Below are 22,585 nucleotides of genomic sequence, written 5' to 3'. Positions count from 1 at the left end.
CCTCACTCGCGGCTACCCAGATGCCAGACCAAAGCATTCTGCACATCTCATGTTCACCGAGTCCCCTAATATTCATTCATCTCTTTTTCTTGCGTTTTCCATCCTCTCCTGTCCTCTCCTCTCCCGTGCCACCACCCGTGGTTTCTCTCATCTCGTCTTCCCCTTTGCTTATTGAATACCCTGTACAAGTCTCTCTGTTCTATCCTTCTCTCTAAGTCTAACTGTACAAGTCTCTCTGTTCTATCCTTCTCTCTAAGTCTAACTGTACAAGTCTCTCTGTTCTATCCTTCTCTCTAAGTCTAAGTCTGCACCATCTAACCCTCTGCTCCACTTTTATTGTGATAGCATCTACACGCACATGCACGCACACACACGCACACGCACGCACACCCCCCCCCCCCCCCCCCCCCCCCCCAGACCATCTCCCTAGTCATCCTGATCTCATGACAGGGTGCCATATACCTGTGGTGTCCACATCCTGTCACTGAGGCAACCTTTTTGGGTCCTCTCCTCTTTTGACAATGATGGAATGTCAACGTCATCGACTCAATGTAGAATTTAGCAATTTCAAAGTAAAGATTAGAGTCGGTCCCGACACTATCAGTATGGAATCGCTGCCGTAAGAAATTATTTTGAAAGATAACTTTTAGTGTAGCTTAGTTACTTTTGAAGAGTAAAGGTCTCCACATTAAATTGTGTTTGTAGAGTTCATGAAAAGTGTAGTCTTGCCTAGACCACCACATATCAAAAACATGTTGAGACTGCCGCAGTACTTAACAATGCTTTTGAATTGATGTTACATTATTAGTATAAAATATTGCCACTTTTCCCCAATTGTTTATGCAAGCTAGTATTTACTTTAATGAAGCATGGCTATTTGCTTCCAAATTCTCTGTTAATCTAACTGAGTGTACCAATTTGACCCTTACTGTAATTACAGGACCATTTGCTTCCATTTGTGCATTCTCTGTATTAAATGAACACTGAGAAATGTTACAGTGTAGAGAAAGGGTGTGCGATTAATTAAAAATGTAGCAATACATCTCGGCCCTGTCGTCTGCAGCTCTCTCACTTGGGGCTCAAGGGTGCTACTTCACTGACTTTGCTATTATTAATCTCTCTGAGTCTCTATTATACTGTTCTAATCTCTCTCTAGCTCACTCTTAACTCCACAATCCCTGCATGTGTGTCCTTGTATTCGTCATCCTCCCATCTCCTGTTGCTTAGTGGCTTTCTATCTCATCATTTTCCCTGGGTCGCACAGTAATTATGTCCTGCCACTTGACCTGTGAAATCCCAATTTCTCTCACCTTTACTGTCAAATCTATACAATCCTCCCCCCCCCCCCCCCCTCATAGTTTTTCTTTTATTTGATCAACTCGTTCAACCTCCATTTTAAAGGTCATGTTTTTTAATAACCCACATGAGTTGACTATGAAAACCTTGTTGTTAACTAATGAAATGGCTGGTAGGGAAATTCGATATTGGATGTTTTGCCGATATTCCGATATTGTCCAACTCCTAATTTCTGATACCGGTACCTATATATATATATGCGTTGTGGAATTAACACATTATGCCTAATTTTATTTTATTTTATTGTGATGCCTCGCTTGGATGCATTCATAAATGTAAGGTTTTCCAAATAAAAATAAACATGATCATAAATTCGTGAGAAATGTAAATGAAGTAAACCGATAATTTAAACCTATTTTCCGATATTTCATTTTTATGCAAATATAGGCCAATAATATCTAATGGTTGGTATTTAAAGTAACTTACGGTACATTGAGTAAACTCATTGAGTGAAATATGTCCAAACACATTGAGAGCTCATGAAACATTCATATTCACAGTCCAGGTCAAATGAAATGGACTGTCAGAATGATTTATTAAGCTGAGCTTGCTACTACTAAGTGCTCACCCGCTGCACTTGAGTCCAACATGACTTCAGACAGTCACTGTTGGGATTCCATCACAATCTCAGCTTACTGTACTCTGTGATTAAAACAAACCCACCTCAATCACATTTGTAAAGACGACTCAGCAGAACAATCAAATAAAACTTTGTTTTATTGATCGTGCAAAGGCTCAGTTTTGCTATCCCAGAGAAATAATTGGAGCAAATCAGGTAAGGGGGGGAAAACCAGTGGAGAAACTGCAGTGCTTGGCATACAAATCACTTGGCTATCACTTTGCACTGCACATTTCATCTGATTCACAAACGGCTTACTCTAAACTGTATTTCTGTGATCTAAAGAAAGAAATCACTGGGCTACATCGCAAAGTGAGACCAGCATGGCTGTGCACATCTGAATGTCAACCTTACCTCTGGTCAGACATCAGGATTTTTCCCTTTCATTTGACCTCTGGCCTCTGGCTATTTCTGTTGGTATGTCTCTATCTCTTTCTCCCTTTTGGTCTCCCCCTTGCCCCCCTCATCTATCTCTCACTCTCACACACGCATGCATCAACCCCCCCCCCCCCCCCCCCTTTGAGACTATGTCGTCCATACATCACACAGTAGGGTATGACGGAGGAAATCTAAATGGGTCTGACAGTGAGTGGAGTAATCAGTCAGTGGTCACAGACACAACTGGAAGCATCATTAATGCAAGAGGTCTGGAACTATAAAACAAACACATACGTACTGTATGTACGCACGTACACAAATGCACACGTATGTTTACGCACGCACGGACACAAACACACACATATCCCAGAGGTCAAGTGTGAGTCATTGCTTACATGGTCACACGCACACGCACACGCGCGCGCGCGCACACACACACACACACAAACACACACCCCCCAAAACAAATGCAGACTAAATACTTCCACTGCCGGTGTCTGGGTTTAACCACAAAATTGAGCAACTGTGTTTTGTATTTCATTTAACTGCATGCATTGCTTATTTGTTTTATCGCAAAGCCTAAAAAATGTAAAAATCAAAATAAAGAAATGACAGGTGTGATGTCAGACAAACACACAAAGGAGAACACACAAACTGACGTGACCGCCACAAGGTCAGTGACAAATCCAACAGTAGACTGAACCGCTATAGAACAGCTGTGGACAGAACACCTCTGCACAAACACACACTCAAGCGGCGTGCGCGCATTGACCAACGCATGCTGAAGCAGATCCATCAACAACGCACATTTAACACAGACACAGATGTGTGAACATGCATAGACACACACACACACACACACAAACACATGAGCCACACACACCCTATATAGAGTACAGACTCACTCACCTGCTGCACACATGCCTAATTTGTCTTACCTGGCAGGCCGAGACAGAGCAGGATGCTGTAGTAGATGACCGGCAGTGGTCCGAGCGGGCATCCCTGGGGCACCTCGGGGGGTTGCTGCCCCGACAGGCTCCAGGTGCTGCTGCTGTTGGGGGACAACAGGGGGAAGATATGGCTGTGTTCCATGGTCTCTCCTCCTGCTCTTCCTCAGCTCAGCCTAGAGACGCTCACGCCCGCTGCCGCTTCTGGAGACGGTGCCGCTCACTCTGTCCTTGGGTGCCAGTCGGCGTGCATACATGTGTACATCTGTCTGTGCAAGAAGAGCACAAGTGTGTGAACGTCAGAGAGGTGCGAGGGACACAGAATATGTGAGAGACAGACAGCAGAGCTATAGGGGAGAGAGATGACAGGGGAGGATATGTGTCACTGGGTGATGGAGGGAGAGTGGAGCGGAAGGTGCGGAGAGGTGAGTGTGCGAAGGCAGAAGTGGAGAGGGTGGAGGATGCCTGGCGAGTCTGTGAGTGAGGGGGAATGAGAGTGAGTCGAGAGAGAGAGAGCATGTGCAGGCGGAGGAGAGAGAGGAGGGAGGATGGAGGGAGGGAGGGAGGGAGGGTGAGCAAGGGCACAGGAGATGTGAGAGTGAGCTCAAAGTGAGGAGGATCAGGAGAGAGGGGAAGGACGGCCGGAGGGGAGTGGAGGTGGAAGGATGTCTGGGACGTGTGATGTGTTAGGAGGGGGGGTGGGGGGGAGACATGTTCTCCCATGTGAGGGCTGTGTACACAATGGCGTGATGAAATTGAGGGGAGGATGGGGTGACAGATGACAATAGATAAATTGAGTGACAGGGTGATTGGGGAGGAAGATAAAGACCAAACTGTGTGTGTTCTTGCATGCGTACGTACTGTACGTGCGTGCGTGCGTGTTTGTGCGTGCGTGCATGCGTGTGTGTGTGTGTGTGTGTGTGTGTGTGTGTGTGTGTGTGTGTGTGTGTTTGTGACTCATGTGCGTGTCCTTGTCATGTTGTCGGCAATTTGGGACCATGTGCCTCCTTTGATTGAGCATTCGTCGCACATGCTCGGATACACGTTCAAGGTCACGTAATGCAGCTGCTAATGAATGTTTTTTAATGTGTTTCCCACAAGTGGCTATGGGATTTTAAGATTACATTTAAATTGACACTGTACATCAACACGTGGCTTCGGGTGTGTAAAATTACTGTTTTCTCGCGGTGGCTTTCACATTTGTGGACTTTTTTTCATATTTTGTCCAAACAAAAGCGTACGCAGCTAGGTCACAATGGGCATCAGTACCAAAACCATCGGCATGCATGCAAAAGCTCAGTATAGCCTCAACCCAAAGGAGGAAGACACAACAAACATTGACTTTGGAGTCCCTATTTTGGGCACGTAATTATAGGTTAACACAAAGTTGACACAAGATTTGCAGATTTACAAGCTCACACAACACTCGCAGATCATCTGTTTCTGCCAACAGAGCACCAGTGTACGACACAGTGTTACAGGAGGCACAGTGAAGTGGTGCTGAGTGACGGACAATGGGGGCAAGTGTCCAGTGAGACATCAAGTCCTTCTGGAGGGCTATCCACCGTGACTCTGCACTATAGTGTCGTCGCAGCACCACTACAGCTCTACACTACCACTCCACTGCTGTGCATGCGTGCGTGCGCTCGTGCGTGGCACTGCGTGCGTGCGCATTTGAGGGTGCATGTGCGTGTGAGAGAGAAAGAGAGATGGGAAAATAATTCATGATAATTGGAGAAGTTAAATAGTTAAATAAATAAATAATCAAATAATCAAATAATCAAATAATCAAATAATCAAATAATCAAATAATCAAATAAATAAACAAACAAAAAGAATTGACCCGTGAAGGTCTACAATCCTCCCATACTCCATCTGAAATCTCTATGCCCAATTCTCTTTGCCAATTGTCCTTAAACAAGCTTGAGGATGGGTTAACCACGGCCAGTATGGTGTCATAGAATGCACCTTTTTCAAAGGGCTCAGTGTTGAAGAAACTGTCCAAGACTGGATGACTGGGTTGTTGTTCATATTGTGGGACATGCGTTCTAAGAAAATGTCTCAATTGCAAGTAACGGAAGAAATGTGATGATGGGAGCTGGAAGGATTCTCGTAACTGTTGAAAAGAGGCAAGATAACGTTTACCACGACCTTGATTAAAGTATACATTTCGTAGGTTCACAATACTTTTCCCCTTCCATGACAGTGTAAGATGTTTCTGTGTAGAAAGGATTGCGTCGCCTTCCACGTACAGTATGGCCTTTCCAGCCCACTCCGTCCATCGGAAGCCGATGAGTGTTACAGGTATAATTAATCATGCCTAGATGCTCTGCGGTGACCAGCCTGTTGGTTTGGTTTCTCATGCCTGTTTACAACAAGGCTATCAGCTGAGAGAGAATGAGAGAAAGAGGAGAGAGATGTAATAGCGAGGAAAGGAGTAATCACACGTTCTTAATTCCTTTCTCCTATGTGGGGGTGAAAAAGGGCTTCGGGGGAGCGCCACAATTAAGTGATGAATAAAATATAGCACGCTGACATGAATTGATCACGTAGCGATGTGGGCCAAATGGAAGGGCGATTCTTCAAGTAGCTATAGCATATAGCTCTGAAAGCCCCCCAGAGGGGCAGAGCTAGCTTCCTTTCTAGTACTTAATGCAACACCATTATTGGTTCCTGTCAAACAAACTTAATTACCCGAATCCTTTGACATTATGCTCAAGGTTTTTTCGATATCCATGCAGCTCATGGTACCACAGCACCTCAAAGGACCTAAAAACAAGGCTCCAAACATCCCAAAACAAACTGGTCAGGCTACTACTTTATACGACCTTAATCCCAGAACACAGCTCACCGCTGCTCATTTTGATAGGTTGGAATACCTAAGGGTTCACAACAGAGTACAGCAACTTGAAATGGGCCTGCAGGTCTACAACATCTGCAACACCACTAAGATACCCATGTACTGTACATGTACATGTCAAAATACTTCATTAATTAATGTCAACAAAGTCCACGAACACCAGACGGAGTTCCACAAACCACGTTCAACCCAGATTGTTGTGAGCTTGTAGATCTGCTATTTTCGGCACACAACACAATGAAGTATAAATCAGACTTGAGGTACTCGACTCGAGGTATATACAGTACAGTAGCCTATATACAGTATGACAGGAGGGAATTATTGAGTGAACAGTGCATAATTAGATTTCGAGGTGTGGTTAGTACAATAATATTATGCGTGTTGGGTGATATTAGTTATATAAAGTCAGTTATGTAGTGTTGTCATATAATGGCCATTAACCTCATTGTATCCTGGGAGATTTCTTTCATTGCTATGAATCTGCAGCAGGTGGGTGGCTGCAAAAGGTGTGAGGTGGTCGTTGTGTGTGTGTGTGTGTGTGTGTGTGTGTGTGTGTGTGTGTGTGGTGACACAGTGAAGCTGTCATCCTATGACCTCCATATCTTTCTTCACCGGAGGTAATTTTGTGTAGGTGTACGTGCATGTGTGTGTGTGTGTGTGTGTGTGTGTATGTGCATGTATGTGTGTGTCAGAGTGATTATCTTATTACATCACCATTAGCCATCTCATCTGGGGACTGCAGACTGCAGCAATCATACTAAGCTTAAAACACACACACACACACACACACACACACACACACACAGTTAGGATATCCAGTTGTCCAGAACCGCCGATCCAACCAATATGCCCAAACTGTATATTATGGGCAGTCCAATATTTGACATCAGGGATCTCCATATATGGGCATAAAAGGGACAAGGACTAACAGAAACAAGCATCTCCATATACTGTATGGGCAGCATTGGGCACAAAAGGGACAAAACCCCAAACACTACGATATTGGTCGGACTGCCACTGCGGCATAAGTTTGCGTAGCAGCCCGAACCTCTATTTGATTAAAAGTGATTTTACTGCCAAAGACCTGACGTTTAATAAATCTAGATTTAGTGGGAAGTATTATCTGCCTAGTTCTTTGGGACAGGTTGTCAGAGTTGTGGATGATGAGGAATGGAAGCTACATTTGATACATTAGCCTTAACTTTCTGTTTGAAGATGAGACGTTATCCAGGTCATCAGACAGACACCTATCTTGCACCAGTGTAGTAAATCTGTTATCCAAATGTTCCCCAGGTTCTATGTTCCCCACTTAGCTTATAGTTAGGGTTTAGGTTTCTGGGTTAAAGGTTTTATGACATTCATTTTCATTTATTTTTGAGGGGCGCCCTATATACAGCTTTGTTTGTTTTTCAACGATGCTTGTTTAAGATAACGCCATAGACAATAAAGATAAATTGAATGTGTGTGTTGAGGACTAAAACAAACATTAGCACCCGTTGCTTAAACAAACATTATGTTGTAATTGATGTTGTAAGATGATAAGAGTGCCCCTCACTTCACACGGGTGTGATTTTTATTTTTCGTTTTTCTTTTAGGTGAACTTTGAACATTCAGTGGATTTTCTGTGGTCTGGGATTTGTTCTGTGTCTGTGAAGCCTTTTTGAGCTGTAATGAAAACAGGCAAAACAGCTAAAACAGTGACATCTGCTGCTAGAAAATCTGAGCACTTGTTTGAGCCAGAAAACCCCAGACCACAGAAAATCTACTGAATGTTAAAAGTTCATGTTTTTTGGGTGCAATTGAGCTCAGAAAACCTCAAGAAAATTAACAAATTACAAAAACTTTTTTTTATGTCACAATCCCTTTAAGGACTTCAGTGTTCTGTACCTTACAAATGTGTTTATGTATAAGTACAGAACAAAGAATGTTTGCTTTTGCCATCTTCGTTGAAGAATAGTCTGGGCGATTGTTTTAGTTTCTTTATGGCAGTGTTAAAGGACCACTTCACCACTTTTCAACCTATCTTAATTGGTCCTCACTAATAATCATGATAAAATGGCACATTTTTTTCCTACTCAGTCTGTGTCTCATAGGAGGGCTGGGGGCAGTTCAGAAACCTGTCCACCAGTGACATCATATTATTTTTTAAATAATGTTTTTACAAAAAAAAAATATGGTGAGAATTATCGCATTGCAACTTTTCAGGAATAGAAAGCCTGCATTTCTATTAGCTTGGATTCTCCATCGATGATTGAGTTTCTGAACTGCCCACAGCCCTCCTAAAAAATTGTGCCATTTTATCATGAACATTAGTGAGGACCGATTGAAGATAAGTTGAAGAGTGGTGAAGTGGTCCTTTAATACTTGTTGACTAGGATTAAAAGACTAAGGTTTTTGATATTTAGTTGACTAAGATTATACTATAAGACTAAACAATCAGAGGACTAAATGGGACTAAAACTAAATGGTGTGTTTTCAAAAGACTAAGGCATAGGTCCTTATCTTGTGCCGCCCCTTACCCCTTATCGCTAAACTTATTTGCCATTTTTTACTATTTTGAAAAGTAAAAAAAAAAGTGTGGTGAAAAAGGCACAACAACACCAGCTTACCGCGCTTGAAGAAGTTCAGAGTCAGCCCCCGTATCCTGAGGTTCTTCTATAACTGCACTATCGAGAGCATCCTGATGGGTGGAAGCACTGTTCTTCAGCAGAAGGCACTAGTTTTAGAGATTATAGTTATTTAAGTAACTTCGTTTTTAACATGGATTACACTTTACACTAGACTGTAGCTTTTATCGCACAATGAATTTCACATGCCTTTTACTTGTAATTGGTATTGTTGACAATAGAGTTGAACCTTGAACCATGAAAAGGGTTTTCAAAATAGAAGAAAATGGCAAATAAGATATATGCCTCTTATCCCTAAACCTCTTTGCCTTTTTTTTTTACAACGTGTTTCTATAGATGGGCTAGTTGAACAATTGTAATGCTTTTCTAAATATTACGAAAAAGGGAAAGAAGTTTAGGGATAAGGGGTTTAGCACTGACGACAATAGGGCCCCTTAGTCTTCGTTAGGTTTAGGGTTTAGGTTAGGGTTTATTGTTGTAAGCGGGGAACACAGAACCATTTTTGTTGGGATACCTGGGGAACATAGAACCTGTCCTGGGGAACATAGAACCTGGGGAACATATAGGTACAAATGCACACTTGATTGTTGGGGAGGTTTGTTGCAAGTGCTCCCTTTTGTCCATGCATGGTTGAAGAGGCACTATGCCTAGATGGAAGTCCAGGCCAGTCGCTTGCATCATAAATTCCAGGACTTCGAGTTCTGCCTGTTACTCTGCCTTTCATTTCCATGGGCGATTAATTTCTCGTAGGCTTTGCACAATTAAAGAGGAAGATATATTAGCCGGTTCTGGGAAGATCTATTACCTGTTTCTTGGGAGTCATGTTGGTGTTAATTAGATGTGTAATAGCACAATCTTGTCCGCTGTTTTGAGTTCATAGTAAAATGGTGTCGTTCCAGACAAACCAAGTATTACACAGTGGTTCAAGGAATTATGTTTAACTTTGGAAAAGATTTCATACATTCTTAAGGACAAACAAGAAAAGTTTCAGGAGGTGTGGGGACGTTTTATAAGTTATATAAAGAACAAAAAATTGTCACATTTAATGGATGGAGCTGTACCAGTAATTGTCTTGTAATGTTCATTGTTGGTTTTTGTATGTTTGTATTGTCAGTTGTGTGTGTAAAAAAGGAAAATAAATACATTGTTAAAAAAGAATGGTGTCGTTCCCACATAGTTCATTCACTTCCACATTCAGGACAGATTGGTAGATGAATATTGAATCTAACATATAGAAGATTAGAAAGAACAGATGAGATAGGTAGATCAGGGGTTCTCAAACCCTAGGTACTCCTTGGAGGGGAGCATTTTTTCCAAGTACACCCTCATACTCGCAACACCGATAAGCTTATACTTACAACCACATGTGTACATTTAGATGTCATTGTAACTGTTTGTATTAAAAACTTTTCATTAAAAATCACTCATGTCGACCCAAACTCGACAGCACACTGGTTCTTTCTTTCTTTCTTTCTTTCATGCTGTATCATTACAATTATTGTAATGATACAGCATGAAAGAAAGAAAGAAAGAAAGAATCAATCTGTGAATCTGTGAATTATTTCACAGACCCCCTGGCTATGCCTACGTGACCCCACTTTGAGAACCGTGGAGGTAGATGACTATTGAACATAATAGAAGATTAGAACAGATTGGTAGGTAGATGACCATTGAAACTAATAGAAGATTAGAACAGATAGGTAGAAGATTAAACAGATTGGTTGATGACTATTGAACCTAACAACCTAACATAGAAGATTAGAACAGATTGGTTGATGACTATTGAACCTAACATAGAAGATTAGAACAGATTGGTTGATGACTATTGAAGATAACAACAGATAGGGAGGGGGCTAGTGAGAGGGTAAGAGGTGGAGAGGAGAATAACATAAGGACACAACATAGCGGGGGAGTTCCAGGGGATTGCACGTCTAGTCTGTTCAATCCATCAGAAAGTTGGCACACGTCGGGTGGCATTAATAATGGATGCATTCTGAGATGGCAGGGCTGTTTGTTTAGCATGCCTGTTAAATTACACCCTGGATTCAAAGTATGGGTGAGCAAGGTTGCACCGTTGAACGTGTGCACTCCCCGCCTTTTGAGTGCACAGAGGGAAGGAAAGAAAAGAAACTGTACAAGCAGGAATTGATGAATGAATAATACATAACCAAGAGATAGAAGGTCTTCGTTTTCTATATCACTACAACCATGTAGTGTCATTTGACACAAACGCACTTGCAGTTGAAATATAGACATTACACAAAGAGATGTAAAACATGATTAAAGAAGTCTTGCACACACTGGAATATTAAAGAAAATAACTGCAGTCATTTGGGAAATTACCACAGCCCTAGTAATTTACACATGCCCTGGCCCTAGCATGCCGAGGCAAGCTTTCCCTATGTAGTCGGTCCCAACTCCCAACCCAAGCCTCTCTGGACATGACTGTTCAGCTCCAGAACCGGTTCAACTCTGGGGACCAGCTGGTTGAACAGACCGTTATAAAAACCATTATTATTGGACCAGGGAAATAGAGACACTTAACACTGCTGCAGCTGAGACTTAAGCCCCATGGCCCTGTCTGCAAATTGCATTGCTCTCACAATCAAGCCTGCTGAATGAGGCCAGCGAGAAAGGACTTCAGTATTGCGAGAAAGGCATGGTTCTGATGGCCTAGTTTATGTGGGACTGATGGTTGTGTGTCTGATTACTCCCCCAATAATTGGACATTATTCTTCAATAACAAAGGTTTATCCACTGTAAATCTGGGCTGGTGACTCATTCAAATTGACCTAAATGTTTTTCCGCACTAGCTAGCTTTCCGCACATTGTTCTTCTATTCTTTGTCATTTCATTTAACATCTTTGTCCTTCTCCACAAGTTACATTCTAATCCTCCCGTCGCCTTGGTCTTTCAGCTGTCCGTATCATAGATGAGCTCTATGCCATCTATATTGCTATTTTCTGTATTCTGCATGTCTGTCTACACTCGCCGGTTTGTTTGCAGTTAGTTTTATTCTATTGATCGTGGTAGATGAGATCCCATCTAATTTGAAGCTGTGTTCGAATCAGCGTAGATTCTTATTCTGATCACACTGCTGAGTAAAGTGGTATTATTAGTAGTCCTCGAGGAAAATAACGTGGCTCGCAAACTAAAGTGCAGCACACAGATGCATATGGGTAAGACGTTCAGATAACTATACGGAAGTAATGATTAACTAACCCTTAAGTTAAGCATTACTTCATCATATTTAATCATGATTTCATGATGAATGCAAGGAGTCGTATTTGCATGTAAACACACATACACCCACACCAGACATTCATATGCGCAACCAGGTTTTGATGCTAGATTAGGGCCAACAAGCTATGAATGTCATTATGCTGTAGTAGTAAGCAGTAACACACCATCACTCACTGGTTCAAACAGATGATACGTTCTTAACAGTTTAGAATAGATGGTAAACTAGAACTGTAAATGCTAAAGCCAGATAATGTTTATTTTATTTGAAAGTGAAATATCCCTTTTCTACCTTTTTATTGTGCAATGGAGAGAGACAGGAAACAAGATAGTAGGCAGTGACAGTGAAAATGTTCCGTCTGGCCCAGGAGTCAAACCATGGACTCGCTGTCAGGCCTTCTAGAGGCTGTCAGGCATCAGAGCACCCTAACCACTTGGCTCTGGGACATGCCAAAACTCATTTTCATAGATTGCGCCTGATTCAGAATGTTTCTTGTCAAATCATATTCAGCAGTTCAATATCGCAATTTCATGATTTGTTTTGGTCTACATGCATACTGGTAATAGCAGATAATGGCTGATAATAGGCCCTCATCTGTTTGCACCCCTGCATAATATCTAAATAATCACAAGAACAGACATGCTGTGACAAGCATGTTATTCAACGTTCAGCATTAGATTTAGAACATGACAAAATGTGCCTGTATCTCTTAAACATCGGCACATGGTCATAGACAAACCAAGATATCCATAGGAAACCTACTGTATGTGTTGAGTCATAAAACCACCACTGAAAATTGCTCCCAGTTTCATCAGCGCCCTCCCCATTCCTTGTTTCATTTACTGGAATAGACAGTGATCACATACTTTGAATTTCTTATTTTCTGGATGAAGGCACAACAGATAAACTTTTATTTTAATTTTAATTTGATGCTATTCATTCCTGCAATGGCACTTTCAGAGATGTACTATAATGCATTCATACAATTTTTGGCTTTTTACAATTCTGCAGGCCTACAGTATAGGCTCTGTTTATAATAAAATAATCAAACGAATGCTATTTTGTTTTGTCTTCTGGAAGTTTTAAATAATTACCAGTACAAGAGTAATATGTTACTTACTACATTAGTACATATTACTCATTAATAAAGTAATAATATTAGGCTATACTACTTGGCAATCTCTCTTAACCTTTTAAACGAAATGTTTTCAAATGACAGCCAACAATATATGTAATATTTATTTTTTTACATAATAGTATAATATTATTTTTTTGGAAGAGTAATGCCTGGCTTACACTGCTCATTACTGTGTAAAATAATAATTACAGTATTTATATTAAAAGTAACTTTTTACTGCCCAACACTGATTATGTGACACATTATGTAACATGCATTCAGCATACTAGTAAGTAACCTCGTTCCCTCTGCTGCGTACAAGGGAGAGTTTGTTCACAATCACTTTGCAGCATTTACACAGGTTTCTCAAGGTGGTTCACACCCCCACAAACATTATATTAGGCAACAGTTGCCATGATACTGGCCTTCAAGTCAGAGTTCATTTAGAAAGATCTCAAGTCCAGTAGCTGACCACAGGACCCTTTTTTCCCTTACACCATGACAAAACTGGAGACATAAGGACCTTGGGTGTGTGCGACACACACACTACTAGTACTATAGCTATAAGCCTATATCCTGTATAACAAATAATTAAAATAGCAGATCTACAAGCTCACGTGTCCTGAGCTTGTAAAGCTATTTTCACTATAGAGGGTATGTGCATGCATAAAGTGAACGGGAAATCGAGTGGCAAAGTGAGTTTAATGTCGTTTAGCGTTGTTTAATGCAATCAGATAGGACTTTTCTGTTTGGATGTATGGGCTATCAATGGGCCAGAAAAGTAGTTTTTTGCCACTTAGTAGGTGTGACCAAGGATCTCTCAGGAGAATCTGGGAGCTTGGTTACGAGGGTTCGGTATGGGGGCCGAGAGCTGCTCTTAGTAGGCAGAATAGCAACTCTTAGGGTAGGATCTAGTAGCGGTGTAAAGTAGTCCCACCAATGTCTTAATCTGCCTTGTATCCTGACCTAGGCCCGGTCTTTATATATATCTTGGCGACATCTGCGATGACGTCTCGTTGCTTCCCGTATCCGTGGCAACAGTAGGCGTTCCAGCATAACTCCTGGATCCGGGTATGATGAGCGTTTTTTTGTCGCGCCTTGTCGCCTAGGTGTGGGTCGGGTGTACTGTGAGTGTTTGGGTGCTTCCACAAAGTAGTTTCACGAAAATGCCAGATGCCGCAAGCGGCAGGAGTCTCTTCCTGGATTTTTAGACAGCTGGTGGATGGAAATGAAGCTGCACCCACGCTGCAACTTGATGCGGGGGGGGAAGCGTTTCCGGTTTTCTGGTCGCTGCAAGCTGCACCGTGGGTGGAGCTTCATTTCCATTCAGCAGCTGTCTAAAAACCAGGAAGAGACTCCTGCTGCTGGCGGCATCTTGCATCTTCGTGAATCTACTGTGTGGATGCACCCTCTGTGTGCTTGTATGTGGGGTGCACACCCAGATTGCCATTGGCTGATCAGACCAGAGCAATGATGGCAGACTCCTGTTCATTATTGGTGATGCAGAGAAGGGGAGCTGTGGGAAGGGGAACTTTCTTTCTAGGCTGCCATTTAGATTGCATCAGAAAATTCACAACACTATGTGTGTAATAATTTAATAAACTTCTTCAGAACTTGTCATGTTATACTGCCTGGTGTCATTTTGTTCTCCAAGCTCGAAAGGACCACAGTTAACAGTTTTGTTTTGAGTTGTGCTTGAATTGTACTGTAATTCTCCAATCTGTTAATAAATTAATAAATCAATAGATCAAACCACATCACATTAGGTTAACAAAAAATCCCAACAGTGATTTTTATTAACATCACATTGAACTTTGAGTCTTTGATGTGTTTCAATGTCCAAAATAACAAGCTGTTTTAAAACCGCCCAAGAACAGCTTCATCTTTGATCTCTCCTCTCCCAGCATCTCCCTATATAGTGCTACTGCGTGGCTAGTCCACCAATCCACTGTGTGGACAACTGGACATTACAGAATACAGCAAAATAAAAACTTGCCCTACACCACCCCCCGGTGGTTGATCTTCATCATTACAACAGTCATCACAACAACGGTCAGCAAGGCGTGGATGCTGGCATTCATTATTCGGGCAGTAATTTGACCCCCCCAGATCGATAGCCTAGCCCCTGGAGAGGCAGCTGTCTTCTCTTATTTCTGGATCTCAAGAACGGGAGTGGAACCAGGCAACGACGCTATACGGACGGTCCTGTGGTATTGTAGCCTATACAGCGGAGGGAGAGCGGTTCGGAGCTGAAGGTACCGTCCATTTTCATTTCATTATTTTGTACCGTTATTCGCTGCATCCTGGGCGCATCAGCCCCGTGTTGGCCTGTTTACATGATGCGCCACCGTGCATGACGCGTTAACTCGTTTGGAGAATACCTATTTTGGACCTTAATTATTTGTATGGCCTTACGTTATTCTCTTTACAATAACACAGTCCAGGGGATATGGGAATATAACGTGTTGGTTTTGTAGGCTACAGTAAACTGAAGATGCTGGATGAGCCTACGCCATTTCTGGCCGCTGCATGGAATGGATGGAGAGCAAATATAAGGCCTCAGTCACAGTCACTCTATATAAAATTGCACTATTTTTCTATATTAATTTTTTCTCATTTATTCTGAATGATTTGGAGCCGATTAAAAACACCCTAGCCGTACAATTCTGGGGGAAAACTAGGTAGTGTTGCTGCTGCATGATACATTACAATACTTTCGTCACTGCGTGATAAACTGTAGGTTCAGTTACTATAGTCTCTACCACAAGATGGCAGCATTGGAACAATTGGCTCTTGTACAAGAAAATGCGTCACAGATTAAAGAAAGTACACCAACAAAGTACTCATTTTGACAATATAGCACTCATTCTTTAAAGCTGCAATCTGGAACTTATTTGAATGAATACATGTAGACCCCTGGTGTTGGGTGGGCACGCGGGCATGCGTTAGTCCGGAATACATATATTTGAGAAGAATGTTATCATTCTCACATCTTACTTCTCATTTCAGCCTTTATCCACCTGCTAGATCACCATGGGCTCATTGACTACAGCTGTGACCGTGTTTTCTGTGCTGCTGGTGGCTGTGACAGCCAGTATGCCCCCTAAAACAGGTGAGATGACCAGGGTCCTACATCGACAGCAGATGGTAATTTCAGGGTTTCTGATGTGAAGGCTAATAAAGTTAATATTTCTTTGCATGATGAAAAACTCAGTTATGTTATTTTTGACACTCAAGAAAGAGCATGGTGAGGAGACAGAACTAATGGGGCCAGCGTTTTTCAGTTTTGTGTTATTTTTGTAAATGTATTTACTATTTATTTATTTTTAATTTATCTGTATTTCAAGACTGGAATAGCACCCAAATGAATGTATGATTTAGTAGGGGAATTCGTTACATTTTGTCCTATACTTGACATTATTAGGCATTATACTACAGCAGTGACATGATGCTCATTGTTTTAGAAGATCAAGAGGGAGAATGATATTATTAATCAGTTACCGGACCGCATGCATCGTACTGCACGTGCCATTATTAAAATGCATTTTGATCATATACTTGTTCCAGTGTTCCTGGAGAAGCAGCACGCCAGCCAGGTGATCTCCCGCCAGAAGAGGGCCAATGCAAACAATGAGGAGCAGCAGCTGCCCCCCGACCTGGACAGAGAATGTATACAGGAGGTGTGCTCCTATGAAGAGGCCAGGGAGGTCTTTCAGGACTCCTACCGCACAGTGAGTTCCTTCCTCTCCAAATAAAACAGGGCCTATTTCATGCTATGCACATTAGGCTGGGAATCGATTGCCATGTAGCTCACAACACGTATCACATCGGTTTACGATACAATATGCTTGATTGGATACGAGGTAAAATTGTAACGATATATCTTCAGTAGGCCTATTTGTTCTTCAATGTGCTGATCATGCCAACTGTGTTTTTCAGGATATTTTCTGGTCCATCTATATTGGTAAGTACTGTGTTTCTTTGGATATTTCCCATCATTGTGTATAGTAAAAAATAGTCCTGGTTGACCTCAGTCCTCAAACATCATGTACTTGTTCTTCAGACGGCGACCAGTGTGTGGGGAACCCCTGCAAGAACGGAGCCATGTGTTCAGACAGTGTGGGAGGCTACGACTGTGTCTGCAAGTCTGGCTTCAGTGGCGTCCACTGCGAGACAGGTTCTTATTTTTTATATTTATATAAAAAGAATATATTAATTTATTTGTATCTTTTTGGCACTCGGGTGGCGCAGTGGTTAACGTCCCGGCCCACCACCACGGACGTTGTGGGTTCTAATCCCAGCCGGGAAGGAAGGGTGTTTGACTGTTAATTGCTATTGCATGCACCACAACGGCATATTAGGCATGTGTAGTAAAAGGGACCAACCAATGTGTAAAAATCGATTACTATATTCTATTAACACACTAGCATTAATTCATTAATTCACCACGTTAACTGCCAGCATTTCTCAGTGAAACCCTTATTTTGAAGGGATCCACTGGAAACGCGAAACCGGAACTGGAGGCAGACTAACTATCGCAACCGTCAGTTCAATGGCTGCACGCCGTTGAATAAAGTTGACCACCAGGGGCGCAATCTGGGAAAGGAATCCGAGATAAAAGGCATTTGAGAAAATGCTTAGAACAACGAGTGGATGCGCGAGGTAGACCGCTGAATTAAGATTTGACGCATACAGTATCTGCGTCAACAGCGGGAAATGTGTAACGATTATTCGAATAATCAAGAGAATAAATAAGTATTACAGCCATACGAGGTATCCTCTAAAATGTACAGAAGTTACTATGGGCAGGGTTTGGATGACAATAATCCAAAGCCTATATTATAGCCTTTGCAACATATTTTATTTTTATTAAAATAATACATGACATTAGTGCTCAGACTCTCTCCCACACACACACGGATATCCACATCCAAACACTAATCAGAAGAAGGTGGTTACATTACAGTAAAACCAGATACAACGTATCACACACATACACACACACACACACACACACACACACACACACACACACACACTTATAGGACTACAGCATTGACAGACACCAAAAAAACTGGCGTCATCTCTAGTCTACCTACGTCCTACGCCATGTCAACCACACAGACATGAGCAGGTTTGGGCTGACCTATGGCCTGGGTAGAATCTAGTAAAACCCAGTAAGACACCATGAGGGCAAGAAGCGCGCTAAAACAGCAGGTCCGGTAATGCCCATACATGGACCTTTTTTTCTTTTCTTTTTTTACTTTCTAATTGACGTCTTCGGGCCGGGTATGGTGTAAAATGTGTGCTAATTAGTAAGGCATGCAGGCGGGGCCTCGGGCCAGCCCAGGTAGGGCCGGCCCTTAATTTCCGGGCCTGTTAAGAACTCGTTTTTGCCGGCCCATTTGTGATCATTTGATTGGCTGAGCACAGAATGTGATGATGTATGACGATAAGAGAGCTCCTCATTTTTATTTATTACTTATATACATCCAATAATTTCAGTCATCAATGTTTACATAGCTCATTGTGTATATTGCTGTATAGCTTTTTTCTTTTTGGGCATAGCTATATTTATTATTATTATTATTATTATTATTATTAATGGTTTATTTTTTCTCTTATTTTGAGGAATTACATAAATTAGGAATATGCATAATGTTGTGGGATGGTAACATTTTGTACTATAAATCAGGTATTAGTCGACATTCCTTCATAATATGAATGGGTATTGATTGGTTCCTCTCTTCCTGCATGCCGCAGACCAGACTGTGTGTGTTCTGGATAAGACCAAGGGCTGTTCACAGTTCTGTAAGCCGGGCTATGTGTCCTATGAGTGCTCCTGTGCACGGGGCTGGAAGCTGGATGCCAAGGACAAGGACAAGTGCATGCCTGGAGGTATGTGTGGTCTTTCCCATTTGGAGCCATTGTAGAACAGAGGGAATGATGGAGTCTAGTCTCCACCATCGGTTTTATTTTTTCTGTCATGCTTCATTACATTTTCTTCTTTCTCTCTCCTTCTGACACCGTTTCTGCCTCAGTGACGTATCCATGTGGGAAGGTAGGCAGCACGAGCGAGTGGGACAACAGACAGACTACCAACGCCCGCAACAACTTCGGGGGCGTGAGCTGCAGCTCCACGTCATGCCCCTGGCAGGTAGGAACACACACACAAAGACAATAACCACCACAATACTACAAACTTTCATAAAGTCCTCCATCTCCTGGTGCCATCCATGCTATTCACAGTTTTCCCGTCGTATAAAAAATCCATTTGAAAACGAGAGGACAAACACCAGACCTGAGAACTATATAGTGCCAGTGGGCAGCGGATTTGCCGTTGTGCGTAGAGCTTGAGTCTGCGTGACCCTTAATCACCCATTAGAATGCAAATGCATGCCTTTCAGTTTCAGGCAGTCTTTGTATCCTCCTCGTCACTTTGAAAACTCTTCCGATTGTGCGGGGGAGGGGGGGCCTTGCCGGTCTGACGACTGATATATTGACCCCACTCACTGCTGTATCTAACGAGTGTCCATCGTATGGTTCTCCAGGCCATCCTGAAGAATGCAGAGTCAGCCGGGTTCTGCAGCGGAGTCATCCTGAAGGAGAACCTGGTGCTCACCTCAGCTCAGTGTGCCGGCAAATATGAGAACTTCCAAGTGGCCGTGGGTGAGTTACCCGCTGAACCCTGAGAGCTGTTTGAAGGCTTATCATGTTTTCTGTCCCTCACAGGAAATGGGTTGTTCATTAAAGCAGTGTTTCCTCACACATTTTCATTTCAAGGAAGCCCAGTATGATATCTCAGCTTCCTGGAAGAAACCACATAAGTCCAAAACATTCATTTTTCAAGAAATGGAGAAAAATGAATGCTTCAATACTTTTCATTGGTTCAATTTTTTTTTTAACCAAGACACAAACGTAAAGGGTGTTCAATAGCACTGATACAGAAAAAAAACAGTTACCTGGTTTGGTAGATAGTTTGAGGGTACAATGGAGTTGTACATAAAGGGTGTTCAATAGCATTGATTTATGACAAAAAAACAAAAACCTCAAAAATAGAGTTAGGTGGTTTCTTCCGGACAGCAATGATATGGATTAGGCCACGCCACAGACCTTTGTTAAAATCTCTGTGGCCTTAATCTACACTGTAAAATCATCAGAACTGAAATACAGGGATCAGATGTGCCACTATAGGCCACATAGGTTTTTCCCTTATGTTTTATACTTTTTGAAATATTTAAATTTAACTTTATCCTTTTAGCCTTATTCAATCAATGCATTTTTATTTTATTTTATGGAAGTCAATGGTGCTTGGAGCGGGACAATGTTCGGAGAAAAAGGGAACAATTGACATCATTCCCCAAATATGGACAGCAGGTTGAAAGTGGCTAACACCTCCTCCTATCTCCCCAGGCAAGCGTGCGACCACGCACGAAGAAGGCGAGCAGACGCTTTATGTGAAATTAGTCCACATCCACCCGCTGTACGCGGAGAGCCCGGATAACGACCTGGCCGTGATCGAGCTACGCGACCGCATCATCTTCAAGAAATCAACCATCGCCGCCTGCCTGCCCGAACGGGACTTCGCCGACAGCGTCCTGATGTCGGGTAACCTGACCGCCGTGGTCACCGGCTGGAAAGACCCCTCGGAGGGAGCCCTGGACCCCAATGTCCAGGGCCCTCTAACCATCAACCACCTGGCCTACGACCGCCTGGCGGCGTGCGTGGAGCGGAACCCTGGGCTGATGACCAACAAGATGGGCTGCACCGTCCCCCGGGCCAACGCCGACTGCACCATGAGCTCCGGCAGTCCCCTGCTCACTCGCTACAGGGAGGTGTTCTACCTGACGGGAGTGGTCAGCCAGCCGGCGGGGAGCGAGTGCAACAAGGGCTACATCTTCCAGAAGGTGTCACGCTTCCTAGGCTGGCTGCAGCCACTCATGGACTCCCGCTGAGATGTGGGGACGAGAGGGAGGGAGTGATGCGATGGTATTTGGATGTTCGGGATGGGAAGGGGCCATGGGGGTATGTTAAACCTCCCTTTTAGGGATCAGCAAAGGGAATGATCTAATCTAAGAGATGGTGTAATTTAAATGTATAGGGGGTGGATAAATAATTACTTAATGGTGGATTAAAAAACCCAAGGGCAATTTTGAGAGTTTGCAGCCATCTAAAGGTTCAAAGTCATTTAAAGGGCTAGGCTGACCTCGGGACACTGTTGTAAGCAACACAGCTCCAGCCAATACAATGAATAATGGGAGATCGTGCCAAATGCCAACTGACAATAATCGTCAGATTTTGATGATTCTTAAACGTTAGATGGCAGCAAACGCCCAAAAGTGACCTATGGGGATTTAGTCCCCCTTTAAAGCAGGGATTCAGGTGTAGGCCACAGTGTGTACAGGAGAACAGATGCATTCCACGTGTACTTTAAAGGTTTCATTAAGTTGTGTTGCCGCCCATGTATGTACAATATTTCCTACTTGACTACACCTTAACATAAACATAGTAATAGTAGTCCCTCCCCCCTCCATAGAGGGCATCTCTTTCCCCTGCTGTTTCCATCTATGTTGACTTCCTCCTCCGTCCACCCGGTGGCGCTCTCTGTCATGAGGAGACGGCAACAGAGAGGCATTTTCAATGCCCTCCCACCCACCATTGCATATAAGGATGCATATTATGCAGCATGCCTTGGCTTTAAGAGTTGTGGTCGTACTTGTTTAGCGCTGTTTAACTGATGTTGTTTTACATACACAGACTGCCGTACTGGTTGTCAATGCACTGACTGTAACGTTACTGTTAATTACTCTACTGAGAATGTAATAAATCCTAACACAAGACCTGGAGTCAGTCATGTGTCGTGTCAGTAATTCATTAATTAACCCACTTAAACCCTCTAAGGCTTCGAAAACTGGACGTGAGAGAATATTCCTGACTGAATATGGATGCTGGGGTTCAAGTGGTTAAAATAACAGGCCTAACAATCTAAGGACAAAACAGACAGACAGCTCTGATATACTGTAGGTGGGATCCACGGTGTGACGTAGGTGTGAGAGCTGTGTAGTGGCCCAAACTCTAGATGTGTGGGCAGCATATCGACCTGGTCGAACCTGAGCCTGTAGTACAATTAAAATATCCACAATCTACAAGCCCACAAGAAAGAAGCTCACATATTTGCTATATTCGCTGCGTAGCACCAGCGTACCATGATACTGTCAGTATCATGTGAGTATTATGGTCAGTATCTATCAGCATTATGGTCAGTATCATATCAGTATTAGTATTAGTCAATAGGCTTAGGCTACTTTGGAGGATTTTTGTCTATAAACAATTCAACAAAGAAGAAAAAAAAGCATGTGACAACATTTACATCATAGACCTGCCATAGATACTACATCTTGGGAACTTATCTTGGATAGATAAGAGGCTATTGTACTTTG

General features: G+C 42.6%; 2 protein-coding genes across 2 annotated transcripts in view; one reads left to right on the top strand and one right to left on the bottom strand.

Moving 5' to 3' along the window:
* The window catches only part of gpr139 (G protein-coupled receptor 139), a gene marked incomplete at both ends in the record, with an annotated part of 19,988 nt that extends 16,543 nt beyond the window's left edge, over positions 1-3,445 (bottom strand). The window contains one exon of the mRNA XM_080775001.1: positions 3,292-3,445. Within this exon, the coding sequence (XP_080631127.1) occupies positions 3,292-3,445 (154 nt within the window). The remainder of the gene's footprint in view (positions 1-3,291) is intronic.
* An 11,749-nt stretch (positions 3,446-15,194) lies between these two features.
* On the top strand, positions 15,195-21,995 carry proza (protein Z, vitamin K-dependent plasma glycoprotein a). Its single transcript, XM_080775436.1, has 9 exons — positions 15,195-15,400; positions 16,155-16,257; positions 16,713-16,876; positions 17,085-17,109; positions 17,209-17,322; positions 18,909-19,043; positions 19,187-19,302; positions 19,697-19,814; positions 20,559-21,995. The coding sequence occupies exons 2-9, from the start codon at positions 16,179-16,181 to the stop codon at positions 21,098-21,100; spliced, it is 1,293 nt and encodes a 430-aa protein (XP_080631562.1). The 5' UTR covers positions 15,195-15,400; positions 16,155-16,178; the 3' UTR covers positions 21,101-21,995.
* The last annotated feature ends 590 nt before the right edge of the window (positions 21,996-22,585 follow it).

Source organism: Protomyctophum bolini, assembly GCF_963924005.1.
Source record: "Protomyctophum bolini genome assembly, chromosome: 11".
In the NCBI taxonomy this organism is placed as follows: Eukaryota; Metazoa; Chordata; class Actinopteri; order Myctophiformes; family Myctophidae; genus Protomyctophum; species Protomyctophum bolini.
The sequence above is the reverse complement of the archived record's forward strand: the minus strand, read 5'-3'. Positions and strand labels throughout refer to the sequence as shown.